At 44.1% G+C, this 23,915-nt stretch overlaps 1 protein-coding gene across 5 annotated transcripts in view; it reads right to left on the bottom strand.

Annotated features, from left to right (window-relative positions):
* The window catches only part of FAN1 (FANCD2 and FANCI associated nuclease 1), a 34,001-nt gene that overhangs the window by 4,606 nt on the left and 5,480 nt on the right, over positions 1-23,915 (bottom strand). For 2 of the 5 annotated variants that reach the window (XM_047863096.1, XM_047863097.1), the window contains exons 4-11: positions 22,829-23,030; positions 16,910-17,143; positions 11,667-11,798; positions 8,893-9,001; positions 7,632-7,751; positions 4,450-4,614; positions 3,786-3,936; positions 133-236 (exon numbers count right to left, since the gene is read on the bottom strand). In XM_047863096.1, the coding sequence (XP_047719052.1) occupies positions 133-236; positions 3,786-3,936; positions 4,450-4,614; positions 7,632-7,751; positions 8,893-9,001; positions 11,667-11,798; positions 16,910-17,143; positions 22,829-23,030 (1,217 nt within the window). The other 3 variants (XR_007153040.1, XM_047863099.1, XM_047863098.1) reach the window with 3 other exon arrangements.

Genomic DNA, 23,915 nt, shown 5'->3' with positions numbered 1-23,915 from the left:
TCCAGAAGATTGTACTTGACAGATTTCTGATGGCAGCAGGCACATGGCACACAGGTGGGCAGGAACCACAAGGGGCAGTATTGTCTGCTAGCCTACAAAGCACATGTGCCTGGCGCTGCCTAACCTGAGTACCTGGTAGGCATTTCTGAAGACGTCTGGTATCCCGTCCATGAAGATTACATCCCACAGGAGGAGGCCATACAACGTGCTAAAGGTGGACCCTTCCCCGTGAATCCCTAAGACAAAATCATACACACACAGAGGAAGGTCAGTTTTTTCTGTTTTTTAAAAACTACCACCTTAACCTACTGCTTACTCAATGTGAAGGAAATAATAGATTTTAGGTTCAAAATCAAATGCTGTTTTCTTGCCATTCCTAGCTCATTTGTTTACATCACATTGCTTTTCTACAGAAGGCTCATAGGAGAGCAAAAATCTGAGAAATTATGGAAAAATTCAAATACACATTTCAGAGCCATAAAGTACCTGGCAGTTCTCAAACTTTAATGAGAAACCCAGGGAAAGTTCTTAAGGCTAAATAAAAACAAATTTCCACCTCAGGCTGCAGGGATTCAATATGGTAAGTGTGGGTGGGCCGAGAACCCCACACAGGGCTCTGGTGTAGGGACCCTTGGCCACACTTGCAGAAAGGCCCCCCAAAAGAGATCGGAGAAAGACAAGGACCCAGGAGTCCGTGCCCTCTGACCTAGCAGGTGCCGTCTCCATTCACCTCACTGGACCTACCGTTCCACTGCTCTGGCCTGGACAAGCATGCCCAGTGTTTCTGAGACTCAGAGCTCTTATGGAAACTTTCTACCTCAGAGACCACCTAGCTCAGACCCCTTCCTCACACCACATACAAACTATACTGATTGGGTGACGACCTCAGACGATCTACCATGTGCCTAGGCCATGTACGTGTCATAGCAAAGTCAGGGGGACCAGGGGCTCAGCCTTGGCACAGCACGCAGACCTGTCTCCCAGGGCGAGTCCTCTGCACTTTGCCACACCTGACCAGGGACAGTGGCTGGGCGGGCCCCTCTCTCCCCCCACATTACAGCCTTGACCAAAAGGGGGTGCTGCCTGCCCCCCCCCCAACCAACCCTGTCCCAATATGCAGGCAGAAGGGCACTTCTGGCTGGGAGGCCCTGCTCTGTCATGTGCCAGGTCACGGTGCAGCACAAGACACAGAGAGCAGAGACCAGGCCGTGCCTGCACGTGCGTCCTGTGTGGAAGTGCAGAGACCAGAACTTCTGCCGGAAGTGGCATGGCCGGGGCCCCCTCTGTCCCGCCTTGCTGAGGCTCTGTGCCTTCTGTCCCTCTCTCAGTTCTAGCCCCTCGGCCATGCAGCCTGTCTCGGAGACGCGAAAGGACAGCCACAGGAACAACATGAAGTGTCTCAGGCCTCCGGGCTGGAGCTGAGCCCTTTTCTTCAGCAAGCTGCGCGCTGGGATCCTGGGCTCCTGCCCGGCCGAGAGTGAAACTGTGTGAAACTTGATTTCCAGCCTGCTTTCTGTCTGGGAGTATGCACTATCCGCCGGCCAGGCAGGAATGCTGGAGGTCAGGATCCCTGAACTCCTAAGCCGTCTATGCCATGCATTTGTATTGTAAGTGAAATCATTTTTGGTGAGCTCCTTCTGAGTTAAGTCAGAAATAAATTTCCCTGAAGAGAGCCTGACATTGCCCTTACCCTCTAATCTTCTCTCGAACAGACTGACAGCAAGGGTTTGCTCATTTTCACTGCATCAATTTTAATAAATGAAGAAAATATTTTATATTCTGGAATTGGAATCATCCGTCCGTTTTTCAGGCTCGTGGCTAAACGGAAAGCATTTCACTGGGTCTGGCTCACAGCCCACCCACCACAGGCCCTGATATCCATGCCCTCCTCCCCCAACTGCCCAGTTCATGCATCTCCTACAGTTCATCTGGGGACGGCTGCTCATTCTATTCTTTCATTTCTAACCTTTCAGGTCTGTTTATCTCTGTCTTCACTGGGGTTCACACTTCTTCTCTATAGCATCTCTCTTCCCTGTAAGCAATAAAGATGCCACACAGATATTCTTAACTTCCAACACTCAGTGTTGCTTCATGATCCTCATTAATCCATGAATCCTCATCCTTATTATGTAAATGCTTACATAATACTCAAGAGAAATAATGTCCCGATTTTCACGTATTTTAAGGTATCAGAGTATTTTTAAGCCTCATGCATGGGCACAGGGGAGTCCCGTCTGGACAGAGGAAGGGCTTGGTGGGTACCTCGGGAGTGTCTGGGGTCAGCCTCCACCATCCGAAGGCAGGGGCATGGACAGAAGACTGGACGAAGCTGGCAGTACCTGGGGCTCACTGCACCACTCCACTTCTGTACAAAGGCATGTTCAACATCTTCCATAATAAAAAGTTTAAAAAAGAAAACAAGACGGGAGCGGGCCTCTCCGGGAGAGCTGTGCTGCCTCCCCCTTGTCCCTGGTGGGGCAGATGGGTGCTTTCTCTGCAATCCTGTCTCACAGTTTGACTTGACGTATTCTAGTCACTACTACCTTTCACTAAGGACAGAGTGACAAGCGCACTGTACCAATCAGAAGGCAAATTCTCAGTGTCTCCTCTTACACAGGCCTCAGATAAAGCACTAATTCTCTGAGACCAGAATCAAAAAAGAGAATAAGGGGGAAGAGGGGCTGATGTGGATAAATACACAAACACAAGCAATTCCAGAAAACACAAGAGATAAGTAAATTAGTAAAAACAAAAGACTTGGCTGCTGCTATGTAACAAGGCTCACCACAGGGTGACCAGAGACACGCAGAGCAGCTCCCACTAACAAGTGCAGGGTCGCCCCATGGCACATTGGACACAGACCGGGGGGGCACCCCAAAGGCTAACGGACCCTCCCAGAGAGGGAGGGGCTCACTCTCCACCGTTCTGTGCGTAGGAAGTACCCAAGAAGCGTGCTAACACCTCCAGTCAAAGATGGCTCCTGACTGGGCACAAAGGCCCCATGACAAACTGTGCCACCAAGATACTGGAGGCTCACCTCTGTGTTTTACTCCGTCTTTTCTTGCTCGGACCAGTCCCAACTTCCAAACAGGGACTTCCCACTTTCACTGTGCATTTCCTCTTGAGCCCCATTTGGTCACACATAGCACGGTGATGAGCTGTCAGCAGGTACAGGTGCCCTTCTACGGAGGAGAAGCCAGACCTCAGGAGCCTGTGTGTGTGTATCGTACTCTGACGTACAGACTTTTATTCTCCTCCCTCATGTGATCAAGAGAGCTCATTCTACAAGAAATTCAAAGCACTGCTCTTTCAGCAACTTCTCTGGTTTCCCAGGTGCTATGCCATTCCAGGACTTGGTCCTTCAATCCCCTTAAAGTCATTAGCTGACTATGAGGCCTGCTCACTCTTTCCAGAAGCTCGCTTTTTTCTGGCCCAGCTCCACAGCTCCTACATCCTCTAAAGGGCTCTGTTACCATGCAGCACTTCTGGTAGTCCTCTGCCCTTTCTTATCCTCTGCTGCCCAACACAAGCTCTCTGAGAGCAAAACGGGCCCCACTTGCTTCTAACGTCCTACCAGAAAGCGCTATTCCTCACAGGCTTTGGGTGGTGGATGCTGGTTACGTGGAAGATGGCTTTTAACAACCATAGTTAGTAAAATTCTTTTCCACATCCTCCCTGGTCAGCAGCATCTTCCACCGGGGACAGGACAGAGAGACGGTAGCCACCCACTGCTGACAAACCATCACCCAGCAACAGGGCAGGCCGGGAGAAGGGCCGTGCATTACCCTGGTCGAAGCCGCTGCGTCTATAATAGGCCAATGCCACCTCCTCCACAGAGCACAGGACTGTGGCAGGGGCGGTAGGCCCCCCAGCCTCCATCACGAACACAGACTTGCCCATCCCACGCTGCGGGCACAGCCGGCCCGTGATGGTCACCTGAGACAGCAGCAGGAGAACACCCATTAGCCTCACTTGAGCTCCAGTCCCCACAAACCTGACTTCCGTGTCCTAAGGACGCACCTTCCTATACTCCCCTCAAGCCACGGATTCTCAGCAGAGTGTGAGGCCATGTGACCCACACTCTGGTGCCTGTGAGGGTGTAGACAGGTCACCACCCCAGCCTCGGGGAAGTCATGGACCCCAAAGCTACTCTCCAGGCACCCTGACCAAGCAGGAGACACTGGCAAAGGCTGTGAGCTTCTGACTCAGGGGTTTTACAGAAAGTCACTCAACCCCGGGCATGAGCAAACCAACCCACCAGGCTGGGCTGAGCCTTCCAACGTAGGAGGCACGGGTGTGAAAACAAGGAGTCACTGTCTAAAACGAGCATTAGAATTTTCTAAGTCTAAAAGAAAATGCACATTGAAACCAGTCCTTAGGCTGTTTCCATTCAGGAAAAAACCCAGTACATGCTTTTAAGTCCAAAGCACCCAAAGGATATTTACTTACATGTTTAACATCTTCCACAGTTATTTCTGGTAGCCGATGGAAGAGGTGCCTGTACTTCTGACAGCTTGGAGACTCTCTCAGGCGCACGGCTCTCTGATACAGTGAAAGACGATGTCCTGTTCTTACTTCTGGATCTGCCAGCCCTTCTGCGATGCACTTAATAGCCTAACAAAGAACACGGTCCCACATTAGGATCCTGAAAGACCTCATGGCAGCATCTGCTAATTCAACGTGACAAGAAACCCCACTGTTAATTAATTATTCGATTTTGCTAATTAGCAAGTGGCCAAAGCAATAGTTCCAGAGAAAAAGGTTATTATTTCCTTAGATCTCATTCTGCTTTTAATGCACAGATGAATCATAATCCCTGACTATAAATGTCTGACACTATTTCCCAGTTATATCTGCAGACGGGGCAAATCTCAGCTACCACACCCTCAGGGAGACTGAGAAAGTTAGAGATGCCCATGGGTAACGGGCTGGAGAAGACTGACAGAAAGACTTGACTCAGTGGTTCTCAGAGCACCACCCGGGGAGCTCTGAAAACATACATGTGTTCTCCACCTCTGATCTGCATAAATGGGCATCTCTGAGCAGGAGTGGGAATGGGGGACAGGCATCTGACCACTTCAGAGCTCCCAGTTAAGTTTCATGTGCACTCAGGAACCACAGAGCTGGTCTAGACCCCTCATTTACAGGGAGAAGAATCTTGGGTTTGGAGGACTTAAATGCATTTCCTAAGGTTATTCAGAGTTGCACAAATAAACAAAAATACTGAAAACCACAACAGGATACCACTTCACACCTAACAGGATGACTAAATCATAAAAAAGGAAAATAGTAAGTGTTGACAAGGATGTGGGAGAAACTAGAACCCGCATGCATTGCTGGCAGGAACGTAAAAATGACTCAATACTGAAAATCGGTAAGCAGTTCCTCAAAAAGCTAAACACAGAATTACCACATGACCCAGCAATTCCACTGCTGGGTTTTAGCCAAAAGAACTGAAAGCAGAGTTTTGAACAGATATTTATACACCCTTAATCACAGCAGTGTTATTCTTAACAACCAAAAGGTGGAAACAACCCCAATGTCCATCAACAGAAGAATAAATGAACACAATGTGGTCTCCATGTACAATGCAGTATTATTCAGCCTTAAAAAGGAAGGAAATTCTGACACCTGCTACAACATGGATGAACCTGGAGGACAGGCTGTTCAGTGAAATAAGCTGAGCCACGAAAGATCAAATATTGTACTATTTCACTTCCATGAAATATCTAGAAGAGGCAAATTCATAGAAACAGACAGAAGACTGGAGATCAGTGGGGGCTGTGGGGGAGAGGGAACAAGGAGCCACTACTCAATGGCCACACAGTTTCTATTTGGAGTGATGACAAGTTTTGGAAATAGTGGTGATGTTTGCACAAACACTATGATTATAATTAATGCAGCTGAATGTACCCCAATTAATGCCACTAATGTACCCCAAGGATTATTCAAATGGCAAGTTTTATGTGTTATATTATTTAGTACAATAAGAATAAAAAGTAAAAACAGGGGTGCCTGGATGGCTCAGTCGGTTGAGCATCTGTCCGACTTTGGCTCAGGTCATGATCTTGTGGCCCATGAGTTCGAGCCCCATGTCGGGCTCTGTGCTGACAGCTCGGAGCCTGGATCCTGCTTCAGATTCTGTGTCTTCCTCTCTCTCCACCCCTCCCCTGCTCATGCTCTGTCTCTTTTTCTCTCTCTCAAAAATAATTAAACATTAAATAAATTAAATAGAAAAGAATAAATGTCTTATCGCTTAAAAAAAATAAAAAGTAAAAAAAATACTACAACAACAAAAACAGCCACTCTGAACATTAGTGAAAGATCAGGCCATCAGGAGTGGTGCAGTCAAAGGAATCAAGAAGAGTGAAGGAGACACTGACTCGGCTCCACCACAGGGAGGGGATGGCCAGCTGCTGAGCACTTTGCAAGTGCTCGGCCCGGCCCAGCTGCTGAGCACTTTGCAAGAATAAGAACTCTGCTGATGAATTCCTTCGCTGGAGACTGAGGTAAAGAAATGAGCAGGATGGTAACAAAATGATGAAGACTGTGAGTGTGGCCAGTACGATCTCTGAGAAAGGGCTAAAAGGAACTAGGATTTTCTAGAGGTCTCAAAAATAAGCTCAACTCGTCTCCCTCTGTGCACCTAAGTGAATGCTCCTCTTGGTGGAGCTGTGAACAGGGGGGAGATCCAAGCCCTTTCAGTGAAAGAAAGAGGCAACAGAAACAGCCTTTCTCTGCCTTTGGCTGTGGGCTAACGGATACAGTCTCTTGCTATTTCAGCCTGAGCAAACAGCGAGAGGTAAGGAAGCACACCCGCCTCCGAAGAAGAAAACAGGCTTCACGGCCTTGAAGCACTTTAGGTAACAAGGCACTTTTTCAGTTTAAGTCAGTAAAAATAGTATGTCCTACTTCCACACCCTTGGTCAACTTTTCCACCCCCACATCACCCTGATTCACTTAAAGTTGCTGCTGGAAAAAAACAAAAGCTTCCCAAGGCACAGTCCCCTCCATTCAACACAAATGCAGGGCTGCCAGGCAGGAACCTCAGGCGGCCACACAAAGAGCCACTGTCGCCACTGGGCTCAGCAGAAGCTGCCTGTGGAAGCTCCACCCTGCTCAGCCCTGGCAGTAACCGGGATCCTGGACTCCCAAGGTCCCTGCCAAAGAGAATACCAGCACCCAGAAGAGAAGGTGGCCTGCTGCATTAGTCAGACAATACATTTCCCCATGGAAAGAAACCTCTTTCGTCAGACTTTCTACCTGGAGGCCCCATGCAACAAATGAGTGACATCACCATTTCCAAAATGAGGACGGGGACCTCTAAGTCTCCTGCTCCCTTAATTCCTAGATCTCGAATTCCTAAATCCCAACACACAGCCCCACTACCAACCCACGTTCCAAATCAGTGAAGACAACAAGAAAGTGTCCTGTCTTCATTGTAACACTTCTGTTAGCATCCCTATTAGTTTTGGGGGGAGGGGGTTGGAAGAACACAGACAAAAGAAGAAATGTTAAAAAAAATACATATTCTAATTACACTTAGAATTCTAAGGTATTAACAGTTTGCTATGTATTTTAATTTATGCAAAAGTTTAAAAAGCCTCAGGGTGTATCTAGTTACTGAATACCGGTTCAAGGCGTTTCAAGTGCTGGTGTAAGTTGAGAGCCAATCTATCCCACCACCGGCCTCTGCTGTCAGGACAATACACTTTCTGTGACAAGAGGTTTTCAAGTTCCTTGACTGCTTCCTGTTCCAACAACAACAAAGGAAGTTCATTAGGCTCATACATACCCGAGAAAGTAACTACAGTTAGTGGCCAAGAAGACTGGCAAAGTATATTTATAACACACGTGTTCCACTCTAAAAGGCCAAGGACCCCGGAATGAGAAGACTGAGACGTCCCCTCTGAAGCAGACCCGAGCCCCTGAGGCATCCCCACTTTTCACCCAGGTCTCCTGCCAACTGGTGAGTGAGCAAACGGAGTTCTGTCAACACTGCTTGATATTCTCTACAAACCAAGTCAACTGGTGCAGGGCTGCACACAGTCAAGTTCCAGCGGCCGAGCACTGGTCAGGGGCTATACGGCCGCATGCTTCTGGGAATACAGTAGGTCACAGGGCCAAGGGTGTGAGGAATGAATGGGGGGCAGGACAGGAATGAGCAGAGTCTTCATCCAAACACCCCAAACACCCCACCCCACCTCAATAGGGAAACTTTCTGGTCTAGATCTATACACACACTGTTCAGTTTTTGTGGTTCATGGATCTCTTAGAAACATCTGATGATTCCCTTCAGAAAAGTACGCACAAACCCCCAGATAACTCACTTGTGGGGTTCACAAACTTCCCACAGCCAATCCCATGATCCTCTTGGGTTTCATGAACCCGTGACAAGAGGCCTGGGTTCTGTGTATCCTCTTTGTAAAATAGCATTTTCCATACAGAAATGTTAACATAACAATAGTTAACTCTAGCCATCTCGTTCAGTTTCGTACAGGGAAGGATATGACTGATTTTCCGATTTGTGATTTTAAATTATTTCCCTGTGGTCCGTGCTGGTCATCAGGGCAAGCAGATAGGAGGTTTCCACCTCAGAGATTTCTGGAGACCTTGCAAGTCACACATGGAATTGTGACAGAGACTCAGGCTGAGGCTTCCTGCACAGCTCCGTCCATGATCCCCAGGCCGTCCTGGTGCACACGCAGCCAGTCACAAGCAGATGAAGCGATTGGTCCTCCTCGGCCCTCTTCCTATTAACCCTGAAGACAGCAGGCTGGCGACATCGCGTCTGCTTTCATGACATTACTGTGTGCGGACTAAGCAGGCTCCCCCGCACAGCTCATCGCTGGCACAGCAGTAAAAGCCAGGGGTCGGGGCTTGTGCTCTAACCTCATACAAGTGAAGTCGCTGCAATATTTCAACAGTGCGGGACAGAATCCTTGTGTAAATCCACCCGACAGTAAAGCAGCGCAGAAAGAGTGGTAAATTCTCATGGTATCTAAAATGAAGACGGACACCAACAGTTCAGCCATCTGACTTATTTGTTGCAAGATAGTCATGAGAAGTGACAAAGATAGATTCTAAACACTGGCAGCTGTACACAAAGTTCTACACCACAAACCTACATTCTGATAGCCAGCCACCATCTCCTTGGTCACTCAGCGGAGTAAAATGAGAACAAGCGGAAATATCCTAAGCTGGAGGTCAGCAAACTAAGGCCAAATCCTGCGCCCGCTAGCTGATTTTGTACGTCCTGCAAACTTAGAATCGTTTTCCCATTTTTAAATGAGTAAAATAAATCAAAAGGACAATAATAGTCTGTGGCATGTGAAAATTATATGAAACTCAAATCTCAGTCCCTAAATAGTGTTGGCACACCGCCCCGCTCATTCATTCACAGCCCGCCCGTGGCCGCTTCAGTGCTGCAGCAGCAGAGGTCAGCAGCAGTAGCAGCCGCCGCCCGGCCTGCAGAGCCCTAAACGCCGACCAGCCGACCCTTCACAAGAGTCATCCACCAACCTCTGCTCTACAGTAATCTAACACCTTGGCTATGATTTTTCTTTTTTTAATGAAGAAAATAATATACTAATTTGTTTTAATGGTTTGTCTTGCTGTTTGGTGTGAGAAATGTTACCAAATTTACCTAACTTGTCCTAAGAAAATCTTCCAATGTATATGCACATCACAGGAGTAACAACTCTACATTGGTTACCTCATTTCTAGAAACTAGAAAGGCCATTAAGTGAATGGCTCAACTTTGTGTCTGAAGTACAGAATACTTCCAAATGAAATATGGGCAAAATATTCAGTTCTTTTTTTTAGCTTTAAAGGCCATTTTCCTGGCAATGGTTTTTAAGTCATTAGTATTTCTGTATGAAGTTTATTGTCGTAGACTCTGGGTCTAGAGTTCTCTCTTGTCGAGCAAGAAAGCGGGACACAGGATTAAAATGTGAGAGATAGCTAATGGGAAGCCATTAGGGTCCTTGCTCCGTTTTTATTGGGATCAGAAGGCTTACAAACATGGTGATAGATGTGCACAAAGGGACAATGAAACTGTGAACATTAACTCATGGACGTGAGGGAAAGGGGGTTTTCAAGATATATGGGGTTAGGCGTTTGGGTTAATATAAAACAAAATCCTGGTGCCCAGTGGAAGGTTGTTTACAGCAGATGTGAGGCACCACCTCTGTTTACCTAAACTGGTCTAGGGGACAAGAAAGACAGAGCATGTAACCTCTGAGTCTTTTGTTAGCACCTCTCTGGGCAACTTTATAGCCCTATTTACCTGTTAACCTAATTTGGTCCTTCCTTCCTGTGAAAGCAGCTTTCTGCTATAGTACTAAATTGGGGGGCATTTCAGCCCTGAATACCTAATCTTGTTTATCTCATAGATCTTTGTTCTATACTGGGGCCTTTGCCCCGCCCCCTCTTACCACTTACCTAATCTTGTTTACCCAGACTTGGGTGTGAGCATCCCCTGCCTTTGTAATTCTTTATGCCTTGTTAACTCATCAGTGCAGGCTCAGGGAATTCCTAAACTTATTCCCCACAGTTTATGTCCTAAATGTTTTTTTGAAAGAGGTATTTAATGATATAAATTTGTCTCACCCCTATGTAAAAATAAAGGAATAAAATCTCCTTTTTTAAAAAAATGTTTGAGAGAGAGAGAGAGAGAGAGAGAGAGAGAATGAGAATGCATGTGGGGGAGGGGCAGCCAGAGGGGGACAGAGGATCTGAAGCAGGCTCTGTGCTGACAGCAGAAAGCCTAATGTGAGGCCCGAACTCACGAACCTGACCTGAGCTGAAGTTGGTTAAGTGACTGAGCCACCCAGGTGCCCCAAAGGAATAAAATTTCTTAACAAATACAGAGTATGCTTAACAGTTATCAAGGGAAAAAAAGAATCATGTTCTGTATACTTGAACTTTTGAAGAAAATATGCAATTCAGTTTTCCTTTTCAGATTAACATCTACTTGAATTTCTATTGGAAGAACACATCTAGCATGGCTCACTCCACCTCTGTCCTGATGCTGTGTTTCCCCCACATCTCAGTTCAGCTGACCAATACTCAGAGAAGCCAACATGCCAAAAGATGGTTAAGTTAAGGGGGTGGGAGAGTGCACAAAAAGGGTGAAGGTAATTAAAAGGTACGAACTTTCAGTTATAAAGTAAGTAAGCCATTGGGATGTAATGTACAGCATGGGGACTATAGTTAATGAGACTGTACTACATAATTCAAAGTTGTTAAGAGAGTAGAAAAAAACTTGTAACTATGGTGATGGATGTTAACTAGACTTACTGTGATGATCATTTTGCAATATTTATATAAATATCAAATCATCATACTGTACACCTGAAACAAATACTATGTTATATGTCAATTATATCTCAATTTAAAAAAAAGATGGCAAATGGAAAGCTGTTTGTTCACTCCAATGCCTGGTGCAAGCGATGTGAGTTATCTAAAATTCACTTCAGACTTTCAGACATTCCCTTCTATTTCACACAACACTGTGGATATGCAAAGCAAGTGGGGAATTCACCTGCACAGCTGCTTTGACCACAGAACAAAAGGAGTAAGTTCTTCCTGAAGAGAATTACCTCAAGTGGTTGAAACAACTTGGTTCTAAGTAAATGTTGACAGGCACCTAGAAAAGATCTCACCTCAGGGAAGGGTGGTTTTTCAGTTTGTTCCAATCACTTTTTGCACATTGAGAGAGCTCTTTAGCTTCTTTCCAGTTCCCATTGGCCATTGCAGTAGAAATGTCACTCAGCATGTGCGCGGCTGCTGCGTATCTGGGGGAAAAGCCCCACACCATCCAAGTTTCAAATGTGAATGAACATTTACATAAAAAATGCCACATCCTATCCCCAGGATCTAATTCTGAAGGGTAAGAGTGTGTTTCTGAAAATATAGGGATTATTTAAATTTGATTCTAGGGGCACCTGGGTGGCTCAGTCAGTTGAGCGTCTGACTTTGGCTCAGGTCATGATCTCGCAGTTCGTGGGTTCGAGCCCCGCGTCGGGCTCTGTGCTGACAGCTCAGAGCCTGGAACCTGCTTCGGATTCTGTGTCTTCCTCTCTCTCTGTTCCTCCCCTGCTCACACTCTGTCTCTCTCTCTCTCTCAAAAATAAATAAAGATTAATTTAAATAAATAAATAAATAAGTAAATAAATAAATTCAATTCTAATAACAGCATATTACTGCCCTAAAGTAACCTAAAAGAATACAGGATACCCAGCTAGGAGGAGAAAAACAGTCACACTGTATTATACGTTAACATGTTCCATAGATAAATGTAATATTCACCAGCTCATCATTTCTGATTCTTGGTACTCATTCATTCAGCAATCTGGCAGCAACCATGTAAACAGTAAGTGACTTCAAAGTCACATTAAAGCGTGGATCTGGTAACCTAATCATTTAGGCAGATGTAGCCAGACTTTGGGTGATACCACCCAAAGATGCATTCTTTGGGAGACAGCAATGCTGACAGGTTATGAAACCACTTAGCTGAAGAAAGACAACTTCTCATTGCATCTTTAGATACACCCAAAACAGAGACATTTGCTCAAGTGACACTGTGCATACATGGTCTTGGGGCTCACACCTAAAAGAAAAGCATGCACTATCATTGTGTGCAAATGCACTCACATAAAAATAAAAACAAATTGCCTCTAAATGGAAAAACTTGCTCACAGATTTGTAGATCTAATTCTCTTATAAAATGCTATGGGACATTCCCGAGGTCTATAAGAAAGGAGACCACAAAAGAGAGAACTGTCTGGAGGCTGGCCCAGCCTGGCAGGAACACCTCCATGGCCAGGAGTGTCAGGAGCAGGCCCCATACTCCCAGCCTCGTAGCCTCAACAAGCCCCACATTCGAGAGTCCACAGAGGCCAACCAACCCCCTCGTGCCTCATCTCCCCTCATTGTCACTGGAAAGGGTCATCAGCCTTCCTCTCATCCACACCTCCCTGGTGCTGCCAGAACCGCCCACTGGCAGCACCTCTCCCATCTCAACCCCTCCCTCCCACCCAGGTGTCTCCTGCCACCTCAGGAGAACAAGGCTCCTTCCCAGCTCCCCCTGCAGCCCTCTCCAGCAGGGGAGGGCTCTTCTCTCAGCCCTCCCCGCCCAGAGACAAATGGAGGAATCCACCTTTCTTCCCAACTGCTTCCCAATCACTCTGCCCTCCTTGAAAGCCCCCCATTCCTTGGAAGCCCGTGCTTCTCGAGGGCACCTGTTGGCCTCCTGCCTTCTGTCTTGCTCTGCCTCAGGTCTCCAGCCACAATGGCATGTGACTTCAATGTCCGTGAGGATACACATCACGCTCAGTTTCAAGACCTCCTGGCCAATAACCCTTTACTCACCTTCCTTCTGCTACCCACACCACAGCTCTTCTGAACCTCTGTCTCTGATGCACTACATCACCCTCAATATCTTCATTTTGAGCATTTCATTCACTGACCTCCACCTCCAATCCTTCCAGCTCTCTTATGATGGCAACAATTCCCCAACTTTGCCAAGACCCACCATGACTCCTTCCCCAGCCATAACCGTGTCCTGTCCTGCAGGCCTCCATGCCCCACCTGGAGTCAACCAGCCACCACTCGCTGGTGAATTCACATTGTTCATCAGGCCCACCCTCATCACAGTGTCCAGGCTGACCACTCTGAGCCTGTGCCCAGGTCTCTGAATGGTGCTGAAGAAAACCACAGAGCCAGGCTCATTGGCCCCTGCCCGCCCTGCAGGACTGCACCTTCCTACCTTTGCCTTCCCAGCCACATTCGCCATGCAAGCTTCCCCATCAGACCTCTCCAGCAGGGACAGAGGCCACTCGAGGGGCCCTCTTGGGTTCTCATCACTGCAGCCTCACCCCTGCCCACACATCTACCCTCCCTCCGGCCCTCTGGACCCCAGACAGTCCCATCTCCCCACAGCTTTCTGCCCTCTGGCTATCCCCTCTTTCCTTCTGGGCAGCCTCTCCTTTTCCATCAGTTATCAGTGCTTGAGTGCACAGGCACCCTTGTATCTGCCACCCTTAAAACAGCAGAACAAAACTGCTTACCCTCATACCCCACTGCAGCAGTGGCTGTTTCAGAGCCATCCTCTGCCTCCCCTTCTTCCCAGAATGGCTGCTGGCATCCCCATCACCCTCCACACATTCCGCTAAAGCGGCTCTTGTGCGGGCCACCAACTACGCACATCTCGCCAAATCTGACAGTTCTACCTCCGGCTCCACATCTACTCAGTCCCCTAGTGACTGCAGACACAAGACTGCCCCTCCTTGACACACTCTTCTCTAGGCTTCCATGCCACACGTGCTCCTAATCTTCCCCCCACTTTCCTGGACACTCCTCCACTCCACCTGACAAACGCTGGCTGCCACGGCCCCTTCCTTCTCTTCCCCCTGAGGGGTCTATCCAGCTCCATGGCTTCCAACACCATCCACATGCGGTGACTCCAAATGCTCACAGCCTCACCTGAATGGCTAGCGGGCATCCCAAACACCGCTCCCCTCCCAGCACTGCCATCCTTCCCACCGCCTCTCTCCCAATCCCCAGCTCATCGAGGGTACCACCAGCCGAGTCAGAACACAAGAGCCCTCCGTGATTCTCCCACTGTATCTAGTCATAACCATAATCAAGGCTTGTCGCTTATCCTTCCAAAATATCTCACCCATTCACCTCACTGCCGCTGCCACCAGTCAAGACCTTCGCCTAGGCCACCAAGTTAGTGAGCCTTCTCGTAGCTTCCCTGGCTTCCTTCCACCCGCTACTCCACAGGATGCTTTCAGAAAATATGAAACAGATCACTCCCCTGCCATAACCTCTTCAATGGCTGCCCACTGCTCAGAGAGTATGACTGAGTCTGTCCATAGGGCTTCTGAGGCTGAGCATCCCCAGCTCTGCATTCCTGTCTGACCTCTGGGGCTTGCACTACTGCCCCTGGGGCTGTGGCCACAGAGGTCTTCTGAGTTTCTCTGACTCAGCAAGTTGGCTCCTGCCTCAGGCCCTGTTGCACATGCTCCCTGCATGGCTGGCTCCCCCTCAATCTTGAGTCTCAATCCAAATGTTACCTCTCCAGGGGCACTTTCTCTGCAAAGCAGAACTTCCCCGGCCAACCCCTCAATCATCAAAGCACTTTTCACATGCTACAATTATTCTTATTTTCTATCTCCCCTAGGAAAACATAACCCCATGGAGGCAAAACCCCATCTGATCACGTTGTAACCCCACCACCGAGGCTCATAATAGGTACTCAACAATCAACTCATATATGTTGAATAAATGAGAAAAAAGAAAAGACAGGATAAATTATTTTAAGTACCAAGGTGGCCAAAAAGATTTCTCAGACTAGGTATCATATCACCAGGTATTATATAATTACCATTCCTGAAGTCAGTTAAATCCAATTTCATTAACATGCTAATGTCCTTTGCATAACAAAAGAAGTTTTAATTACTTTTTTAATTTACAGGATACCTACTTTCTCACAAGAATCTAGGATGGTTTTTCACCCTAGCTCCCCCACTTTTGAACTTGTCAACCATGGTTATGTCAATCATAGAACTAAAAAGTAATCTCCCTTAGATATACCAGTAATAAGGAAAATGATAATACTAGGACATACTAAGCAATCCCCAGGGACCAAGGACTAAGCACTTTACATGTATTAACACAGATCTGGAGGAATACACTATTATTCTCCCTGTTCACAGATGAAGAAATTGAGGCAAAGAATGGTCTTATAGGTCATTAGTACAGAGAGACTGGAACTTAGTTTCAGCATACACAGTCTCACGAAAGAGAACAGCAGCAAGTCACTAAAAATGAAAAGGTAAAAGACATGGGACAACTCAAACCAGAGTAAGGAAATACTCTTATTAGAAGATTTTATTCCAATCAAACACCAACAAGACAGTGAGCTTCCTGAGAGCTAAGCAAACTGGGCTGGAATAAGTTTACACTGATGCTGCTTTGATTCAATAATTTCAGTAAATTATTTTTTTAATATTTTTAAATGTTTATTTGAGAGAGAGAAAGCACAAGCAGGGGAGGGGCAGAGAAAGAGGCAGAAAGAGTACCAAGTAGGCTTCGCATTGTCTGCACAGACCTTGAGATCATGACCTGAGCAGAAATCAAGAGTTAGATGCTAAACCAACTGAACCACCCAGCTGCCCCCTCAATAAATTATTTTTTAAAGCACACATTAGACAACACATAACCAACTCTCCTGCAATCAGAGATCAGAATCTATTTCAGTTACATCTGAGTCATAAATCTTAAGAATCAAAAGTGCCATTTTAGGAATTCGAATTAATTTTTCTTGTTAAGTAATGGTTTTTTTTTTTAAGGAAATCTAAGTATTTTTTTTTCTCTAAGAGCTATACCACTCTTTACCAAAACCTTCTATGGCCAGTCAATCCAAACATTCACTGAGTCCATGTACCAAAATACATCAGTGACAATTTCTAAACTATCATGTGTGTGATTCAAGTATACAGCACACAAGTTAGTATTCACTTTATCTAAGTCATTATTACATGAAAACATTCATCTTCAGCCTTGTTCGAACCAACAAGATATTCACAAGGCAGGTTTGTTCAAATATCTGTATTTACAAAATGTGTCCACCAAAGCTATTTGGGAATATAAGCCAGGGAAAAGTTTCTAACTCAAAGCTCATTGGTTTTGGCAACCTTAATCTAGGTATGCTTCTACATTCTCCTTATAGTCTTAGAAACGTATACAAGTGGGACAGAAGGATAGCAAAAAACAAAAAACTTCAAAAACTGTTTTGGCTATTGACTTCTGTTTCTATTGTAACTGGTAAATAATAATAATAAAACCTTTTACATACATTCAGTCACATAGCTATTATAATGAGTTAATATCATCTTACCTGATGAGATCATCTCTATCTTGGAAGATTTGGGTTTTCCGATTGATGGTGTACCTAGGAAACTCCATTCGGCCAAGATTGACCAAAAGCACAGTAGAAAGCTGTCCCTGACCACCACAGGCAGCTTCCTCGTCTTCCATGGAGTCTGTCAATGAAAATAGCAGCAAGACCCGGGAAAACACAGCCCGAGGGCCTTTACAGACTCTCAGTGACTCTCCTGCCAAATCTTTAGCTCTGAAAAATGTACAACATAGAAATAAATTTCTGGTATTTTTAAAAGCATTTGGATGTTAGATTTTACAAATTATTCTCATCTATTAACATTCATTTTTTATACATTTTTTTTAAGTTTATTTATTTTGTGAGAGAGGGAGCACGCATGTGTGGGATGGGCAGAGAGAGAGAATCACAGAGAGAGGATCCACACTGACAGTATGGAGCCTGACACATGGCTCAAACTCATGAACACTGAGATCATGACCTGAACTGAAATCCAGAGTCGGATGCCTAACCAATTGAGCCACCAAGGCGCCCCTACAAATTACTTTTAGATAAAATAAAGATAAGTTGCATTCATTATTCTAAGCTAAAACAAATCTACCACTTCCAGCTGTGTGACTTTGGAGCATAACTTAACCTCTCTTGGCTCAGAGCCTACCTAGGGACATGGTGAAGATTAAATGAAATGTTATCTCCAAATAGTTTCACACATGGTTTGGCTCAATAAAAGGGCAAGACAGTGTTTACACTGGTCATCAATGTGTGAAATACCAGGAAAACTCATAAAAGTATTACCTATCTGACATGAGCAATTTTCACTTCTTGACAAGTGACAATTCAGACTAAATAATAGTTATTTTTTTTAAATGTCATTATTGGGGTGCTTGGCTAGCTTAGTTAGCAGAGCATGCAACTCTTGATTTTGGGGTTGTGAGCTTGAGCCCCATGTTAGACACAGCGATTACTTTTTTAAAAATTTGAAAAAATAAAACAAAATGTCATTATCAAAGGCTATTGGTTAGGCAGCATATTTTCATGCACCAAGAAGTGGTACCAAGATTTGGTGCTGTTCTGTGTGTGCAAAGTGGTCCAGGGGCATCTCCACTCCAGGGTAACCTCTATAAATCCTGGTTTGATTCTGGATGCCTTCAAGGTAGGTTTGGAGGTCTGAATTAAATTCAGGGCCACATGGACCCTCTAGCTCTCACAACTTGGATACCATCTAGAACAGTGTTTCTCAGGGCACCTGGGTGGCTCAGTTGGCTCAGTTGGTTGAGCATCTGACTTTTGATTTCAGCTCAGATCATGATCTCATGGTTCATGGAATCAAGCCTTACATCAGGCTCTGTGCTGATAGTACTGAACCTGCTTGGGATTCTCTCTCTCCTTTCTCTCTGCCCCTCCCACATGCACACTCACGCTCTCAAAATAAATAAATAAACATTAAAAAAAATAGATCAACGTTTCTCAAACTTGGCACTATCGAGATCTGGGCACAGCAATTCTTTGCTGGGGAGGAGGGCGCTGTTACAGGAGGAGGGTATTCATTACAGGATACTCAGCAGCATCACTGGCCTCACTAAATGCTAGCAGCACCCACTTCCCTCTTCATCACGACAATCAAAAATACCTCCAGATGTTCCCTGGAGAGCAAAGTCACCCCCCCAGAAGCTATTAACCTAAAAGAAGTGCTGCATCTCTAGGGGTGTTGTAGGAATCAATGCCACCACCAGAGGCATGAGGGGACAGGGGTGAGATTCTTATCACACCACCATTTAATTGAGAACCACTCATCCACAGAGACTGATAAAAAGAGTCCAATTCCTCCATCTTCATTCAGAGCCCCAGCAATGCAGTCAGCCAAGTCTCCGAGTTCAGAAGGAACCATAAAACATGGTAAAATGAACAGTGATTATATACTGGGATGAAGAAAGTGTAAATGATGCGCCTTTTTCTGTTTCTTCATGGTAACAGCAGAGTAAGATAACAAGACACTGCCCTCACATGGGGCTGTCAGAGACAGATCCCAGTGCAAGGCTCTAAAACAAAATGAAGAAATAAAGTACAGTCTTGAAGGACAGTGATTTTAGTACAACTAAAATAGCCTTGAGAATCTTATGCTCCTTCCTACAAGTCCAAAGTTAGGAATAAAAAAAAAAAAAGTTAACCTTATTTCTTTTATTTCTGTTCATATGCTTAGTGCTTATACTGAGAGTGTTGCTTGCTAATTTTAATGTTCACTTACTTATAAAATGTTATATAAGGTTAACAAAAAATATGTAATGAATGCAATTATAGAAAGGATTTAGAATGCAGGATACAAAATCAATGTACAGAAATCTGCTGCATTTCTATATAACAATTATGAAGCAACAGAAAGAAATTAAGAAAACAACCTCATTTACAATGGCACCAAAAATAATAAGGTACCTAGGAATAAACCTAACCAAAGAGGTGAAAGACCTGTACTCTGAAAACTATAAAACACTGATAAAAGAAACTGAAGAGACATTCCATGCCCATGGATTGGAAGAACAAATATTGTTAAAAGTCTGTAGAACCCGGGGCGCCTGGGTGGCACAGTCAGTTGAGCATCTGACTTCGGCTCGGGTCATGATCTCACAGCTTGTGAGTTCGAGCCCCGCATTGGGCTCTGTGCTGACAGCTCGGAGCCTGGAGCCTGCTTCAGATTCTGTGTCTCCTTGTCTCTCTCTGCCCCTCCCCTGCTCACACTGTCTCTCTCCCTCTCAAAAAATAAACGTTAAAAAAAAAAAAAAAAAAAGTCTGTAGAACCCAAAGCAATCTACACATTTAATGCCATTCCAGTCAAAGTACCAACAGCATTTTTCACAGAACTAGAATAAACAAGCTTAAAATTTGTATGGAACCACAGAAAACCCAAATAGCCAAAGCAATCTTTAAAAAGAAAAGCAAAGCTGGAGGCATCACAAGTGCAGAGCTCAAGTTATACTACAAAGCTGTAGTAATCCATAATCCTTACACCCAATGTGGGTCTTGAACTCACAGCCCCGAGATCAAGAGTCCCATGCTCTACCAACTGAGCCAGCCAGACACCGACAAAGCCGTAGTAATCCAAACAGTATGGTACTGGCACAAAAATAGACACGTAGATCAATAGAACAGAAAATCCAGAAATAAACCTACAATGATATGGTCAATTAATCTTGACAAAGCAGGAAAGAATATCCAATGGAAAACAGTCTCTTCAACAAATGGTGTTGAGAAAACTGGACAGCAACACGCAGAAGAATAAAAAATGAAACCACTTCCTTACACCATACATGAAAATAAATTCAAAATGGATTAAAGACCTAAATGTGAGTCAGGAAATCATAAAAACCTTAGAGGAGACAGGCAGTAACCCCTTTGACATTGGCTGTAGCAACTTCTTACTAGTTATGTCTCCTGAGGCAAGGAAAACAAAAGCAAAAATAAACTATTGGGACTACATCAAAATAAAAAACTTCTGCACAGCAAAAGAAATAATCAACAAAACTAAAAGACAATCTATGGGATGGGAGAAGATATTTGCAAATGTCATATCAAATAGTATCCAAAATCCATAAATAACATACAAAACTCAATACCCAAAAAATAAATAATCCAATTTAAAAATGAACAGAAGATATGAACAGACATTTCTCCAAAGAAAACATTCAGATGGCCAACAGACACATGAAAAGATGCTCATCATCACTTACCATCAGGGAAATGCAAATCAAAACTACAAGGAGAGGGCACTGGGGTGGCTTAGTTAAGCGTCTGACTCTTGGTTTCAGCTCAGGTCATGATACCATGGTTTTGTGAGTTCAAGCCCTACATTGGGCTCTGCGCGGGCAGTGTGGAGCCTGCTTGGTATTCTTTCTCTCTCCCTCTCTCTGCCTCTTTCCTACTTGCTCTCTGTCTCTCACAAAATAAGTAAATAAACTTTAAAAAAAAAAAAAGAAAACTACAATGAGCTATCACCTCACACCTGTCAGAACAGCTGAAATCAACAACACAAGAAACAACAGGTGTTGGCGAGGATGTGGAGAAAGGTAAATTCTCCTGCACTGCTGGTGGGAATGCAAAGTAGTGCAGCCACTCTGGAACAGAGTATGGAAGTTTCTCAAAAAGTTAAAAATAGAACTAGAGGAGGATCCAGCAACTGCACTACTAGGTATCTACCCAAAGAATACAAAAATACTAATTTGAAGGGACATATGTGCCCCGGTGATTATTGAAGCATCATTTACAACAGCCAACTTATGGAAGCAGTCCAAGTGTCCATCAACTAATGAATGAATAAAGATGTGGTATATGTATACAATGGAATATTATTCAGCCATAAAAAAGAATGAAATTGTGCCATTTGCAACAATGTGGATACAGCCAGAGAGTATAATGATAAGTGAAATAATTCAGCCAGAAAAGACAAATACCATGTCATTTCACACATACATGAAATTTAAGAAATAAAACCAACAGCGAGCAAAGGGAAAAAAATAAGAGGGAGGAGAAATCAAGAAACAGACTCTAATTACAGAGAACAAACTGATGGTTACCAGAGAGAAGGGAAGTGTGGGTATAGGTTAAATATGTGATGGGGATTAAACAGGGCACTTGTGATGAGCACCAGAGGGTGTTGTATAGAAGTACTGAATCACTCTATTGTACACCTGAAACTTATATAATACTGTGTTAACTGGAAGTAAAATAAAAACTTTGAAAACAACTTAAAAAGAAAGGACTTTGAAGAGATTTAACATACTACAACCATGTGGATCTTAAAGCCAATTAACTCTAAATACATAATTAAAATATTTTTTTAAAAAGATACAGTATAAACTTTTTGAAGTGTTAGTAGTGACAATTTTCTTAATAATTTTTTATACCTATGTTTTATAAAAGAGTAGTATTTATAATATCTTCCCAACAAAGATGGGCTCTTGGCAAGTAACAGCTGAAAGTTACCTGTGCACAAGCACATGTATATCTTTGTGTGTATTCAGATACACACAACATATATATTATACAAAATAAGTAACACTGACACTGTTTTAAAGTATTTTCAAAAGCATCACTCACTTCATTCTCAACAATTCCAGAACAGTGGACTCCCAGACTAAAGTTATTATAGTTGTATTTTATAGATCATGTGAGCAGAAGAAATAAATTCTTAAAGTTTTCACATTTTTCCCAAACTGAAACAATTCAAGGTTGTCACAAAAGCTAAAGAGGGGTGTCTGGGTGGCTCAGTCAGTTAAGCATCAAACCCTTGATTTCAGCTCAGGTCATAGACTCATAGTTCATGACATCAAGCCTCACGTTGGGTTCTGTGCTGGTAGTATGGAGCCTGCTTGCGATTCTCTCTCCCTCTCTCTCTGTCTCTGCCCCTCTCTAACTCATGCCCACCCATGCTCTCCTTTTCTCTCTCTCTCAAAATAAAAAAAAATTGAAAAAAAAAAAAGCAAAAGAAACAAACCACAGTTTTTAGTAAATTTTATGTCTAAACTCAAAAATAGTTGCATATTAAGACTGACAGATTACACTTCAATAAAAAGTTGACTAAAATAAATATTTGACTGAATAGTTTACCCTTAAATCCTGTAGGAACAGTAGCCAAAACTGCATTTTTCTTGAATAATAAAATACTAGAATTTACTAAAGGCCTATTGCCTCCTAATTTTTCTTGGTCCTAGAAATTTCTTGCTCCAAATATAGTACTACAAGAATTATAAATAATAAACCAAGAAAGAATCCAGGCTATTGTAATAAGCCTTGTAATACTCTTTTGACTTCTTAATCTAACTGCAACTGAAACAAGTAATTATGTTTTGAAAAAATGTACTGTTATAATAAGTTAATATGTACTATCAACATTTTAAATGCTTTTATTGTTATAACGGTCAACAAAACCTTTTTAAAATCACGGCACCGATTCCGGACTGATTTTTTCCCCAAGTGCAGACTGAAGGCTGTTTGGCCAATTTGAGAAAGGTATCCACGAGTTGCTGTTTCTGTCCATTGGGATTCACCAAGTGGAAGGTCTTGGCCAGGGTTTTTAGTTCAGGAGCAGAAAGCAGTTCAAGCACTTCAGAGAGTTCTTGCAACTCAGACTCTGAAATGGATTTTAAAAAAAGAAAAAAAGTTAAACATAGTTTTAAGGAATTTTACTATTTTCTAGCTCTATTTACTTTAAGAAGAATGAAGCTTAGTTATATGCAAATATAATGGAATTCTACTGCAGAAATTGTAATTAGTTTGCCAAAGCAATTATTAAAGAATGTAGAGGGGCACTTGGGTGGCTCAGTTGGTTAAGCGTCTGGCTCTTGATTTCAGCTGTGCTGACAGCCTGGAGCCTGCTTGGGATTCTCTCTCCCCACCTCTCAGCCCTTCCTCCTGCCACCCCTTGCACATACGCACACATGCTCTCTCTCAAAATAAATAAACACACACACAAAAAAGAATATGGAAAATAGATACCTCATAACAGTTATAAATTAATAGAATTTCTCACTAAAAAAACAAAGGAAAATAAAATAAAGACACATATGGATAGCCATTATAGCTTGCACATTCTCCTTAAAAACTCACTGGTATATTTGCTCTCGGATTACAAACTCTTCAAATGGACCTCTCCCAAAGCTGACCATCAGCTCTCCTCCCTCCCCACAGGCCTCTTCATGGATTCACTCACTCAACATACATGGATATGTCTGCTATTATAGGCCCCAGACATCACCCTAGACCCAGGATGCAGCTGAATCAGACTTGGCTGATATCTGCCTTCTAGGCATTTACAGCTTAGGGCAGTGCCTTTTTCCTCCACTCAGCAAGTACTTAGTGGGTGCACACTGCATGCCAAGTAATCGTCTATGGCCCAGGGCACACTACAATGACCAAAACAAGTCCTGGTCCACAAGGTGCTCAGCTCCTAGCATAATAAGCAAGTATGTATGTCAGGTGGGGATAACGGTTATAACGAAAATAAAACTGGCTATGG

The sequence above is a fragment of the Prionailurus viverrinus genome, chromosome B3 (genome assembly GCF_022837055.1).
Source record: "Prionailurus viverrinus isolate Anna chromosome B3, UM_Priviv_1.0, whole genome shotgun sequence".
NCBI lineage: Eukaryota > Metazoa > Chordata > Mammalia > Carnivora > Felidae > Prionailurus > Prionailurus viverrinus.
The sequence above is the reverse complement of the archived record's forward strand: the minus strand, read 5'-3'. Positions and strand labels throughout refer to the sequence as shown.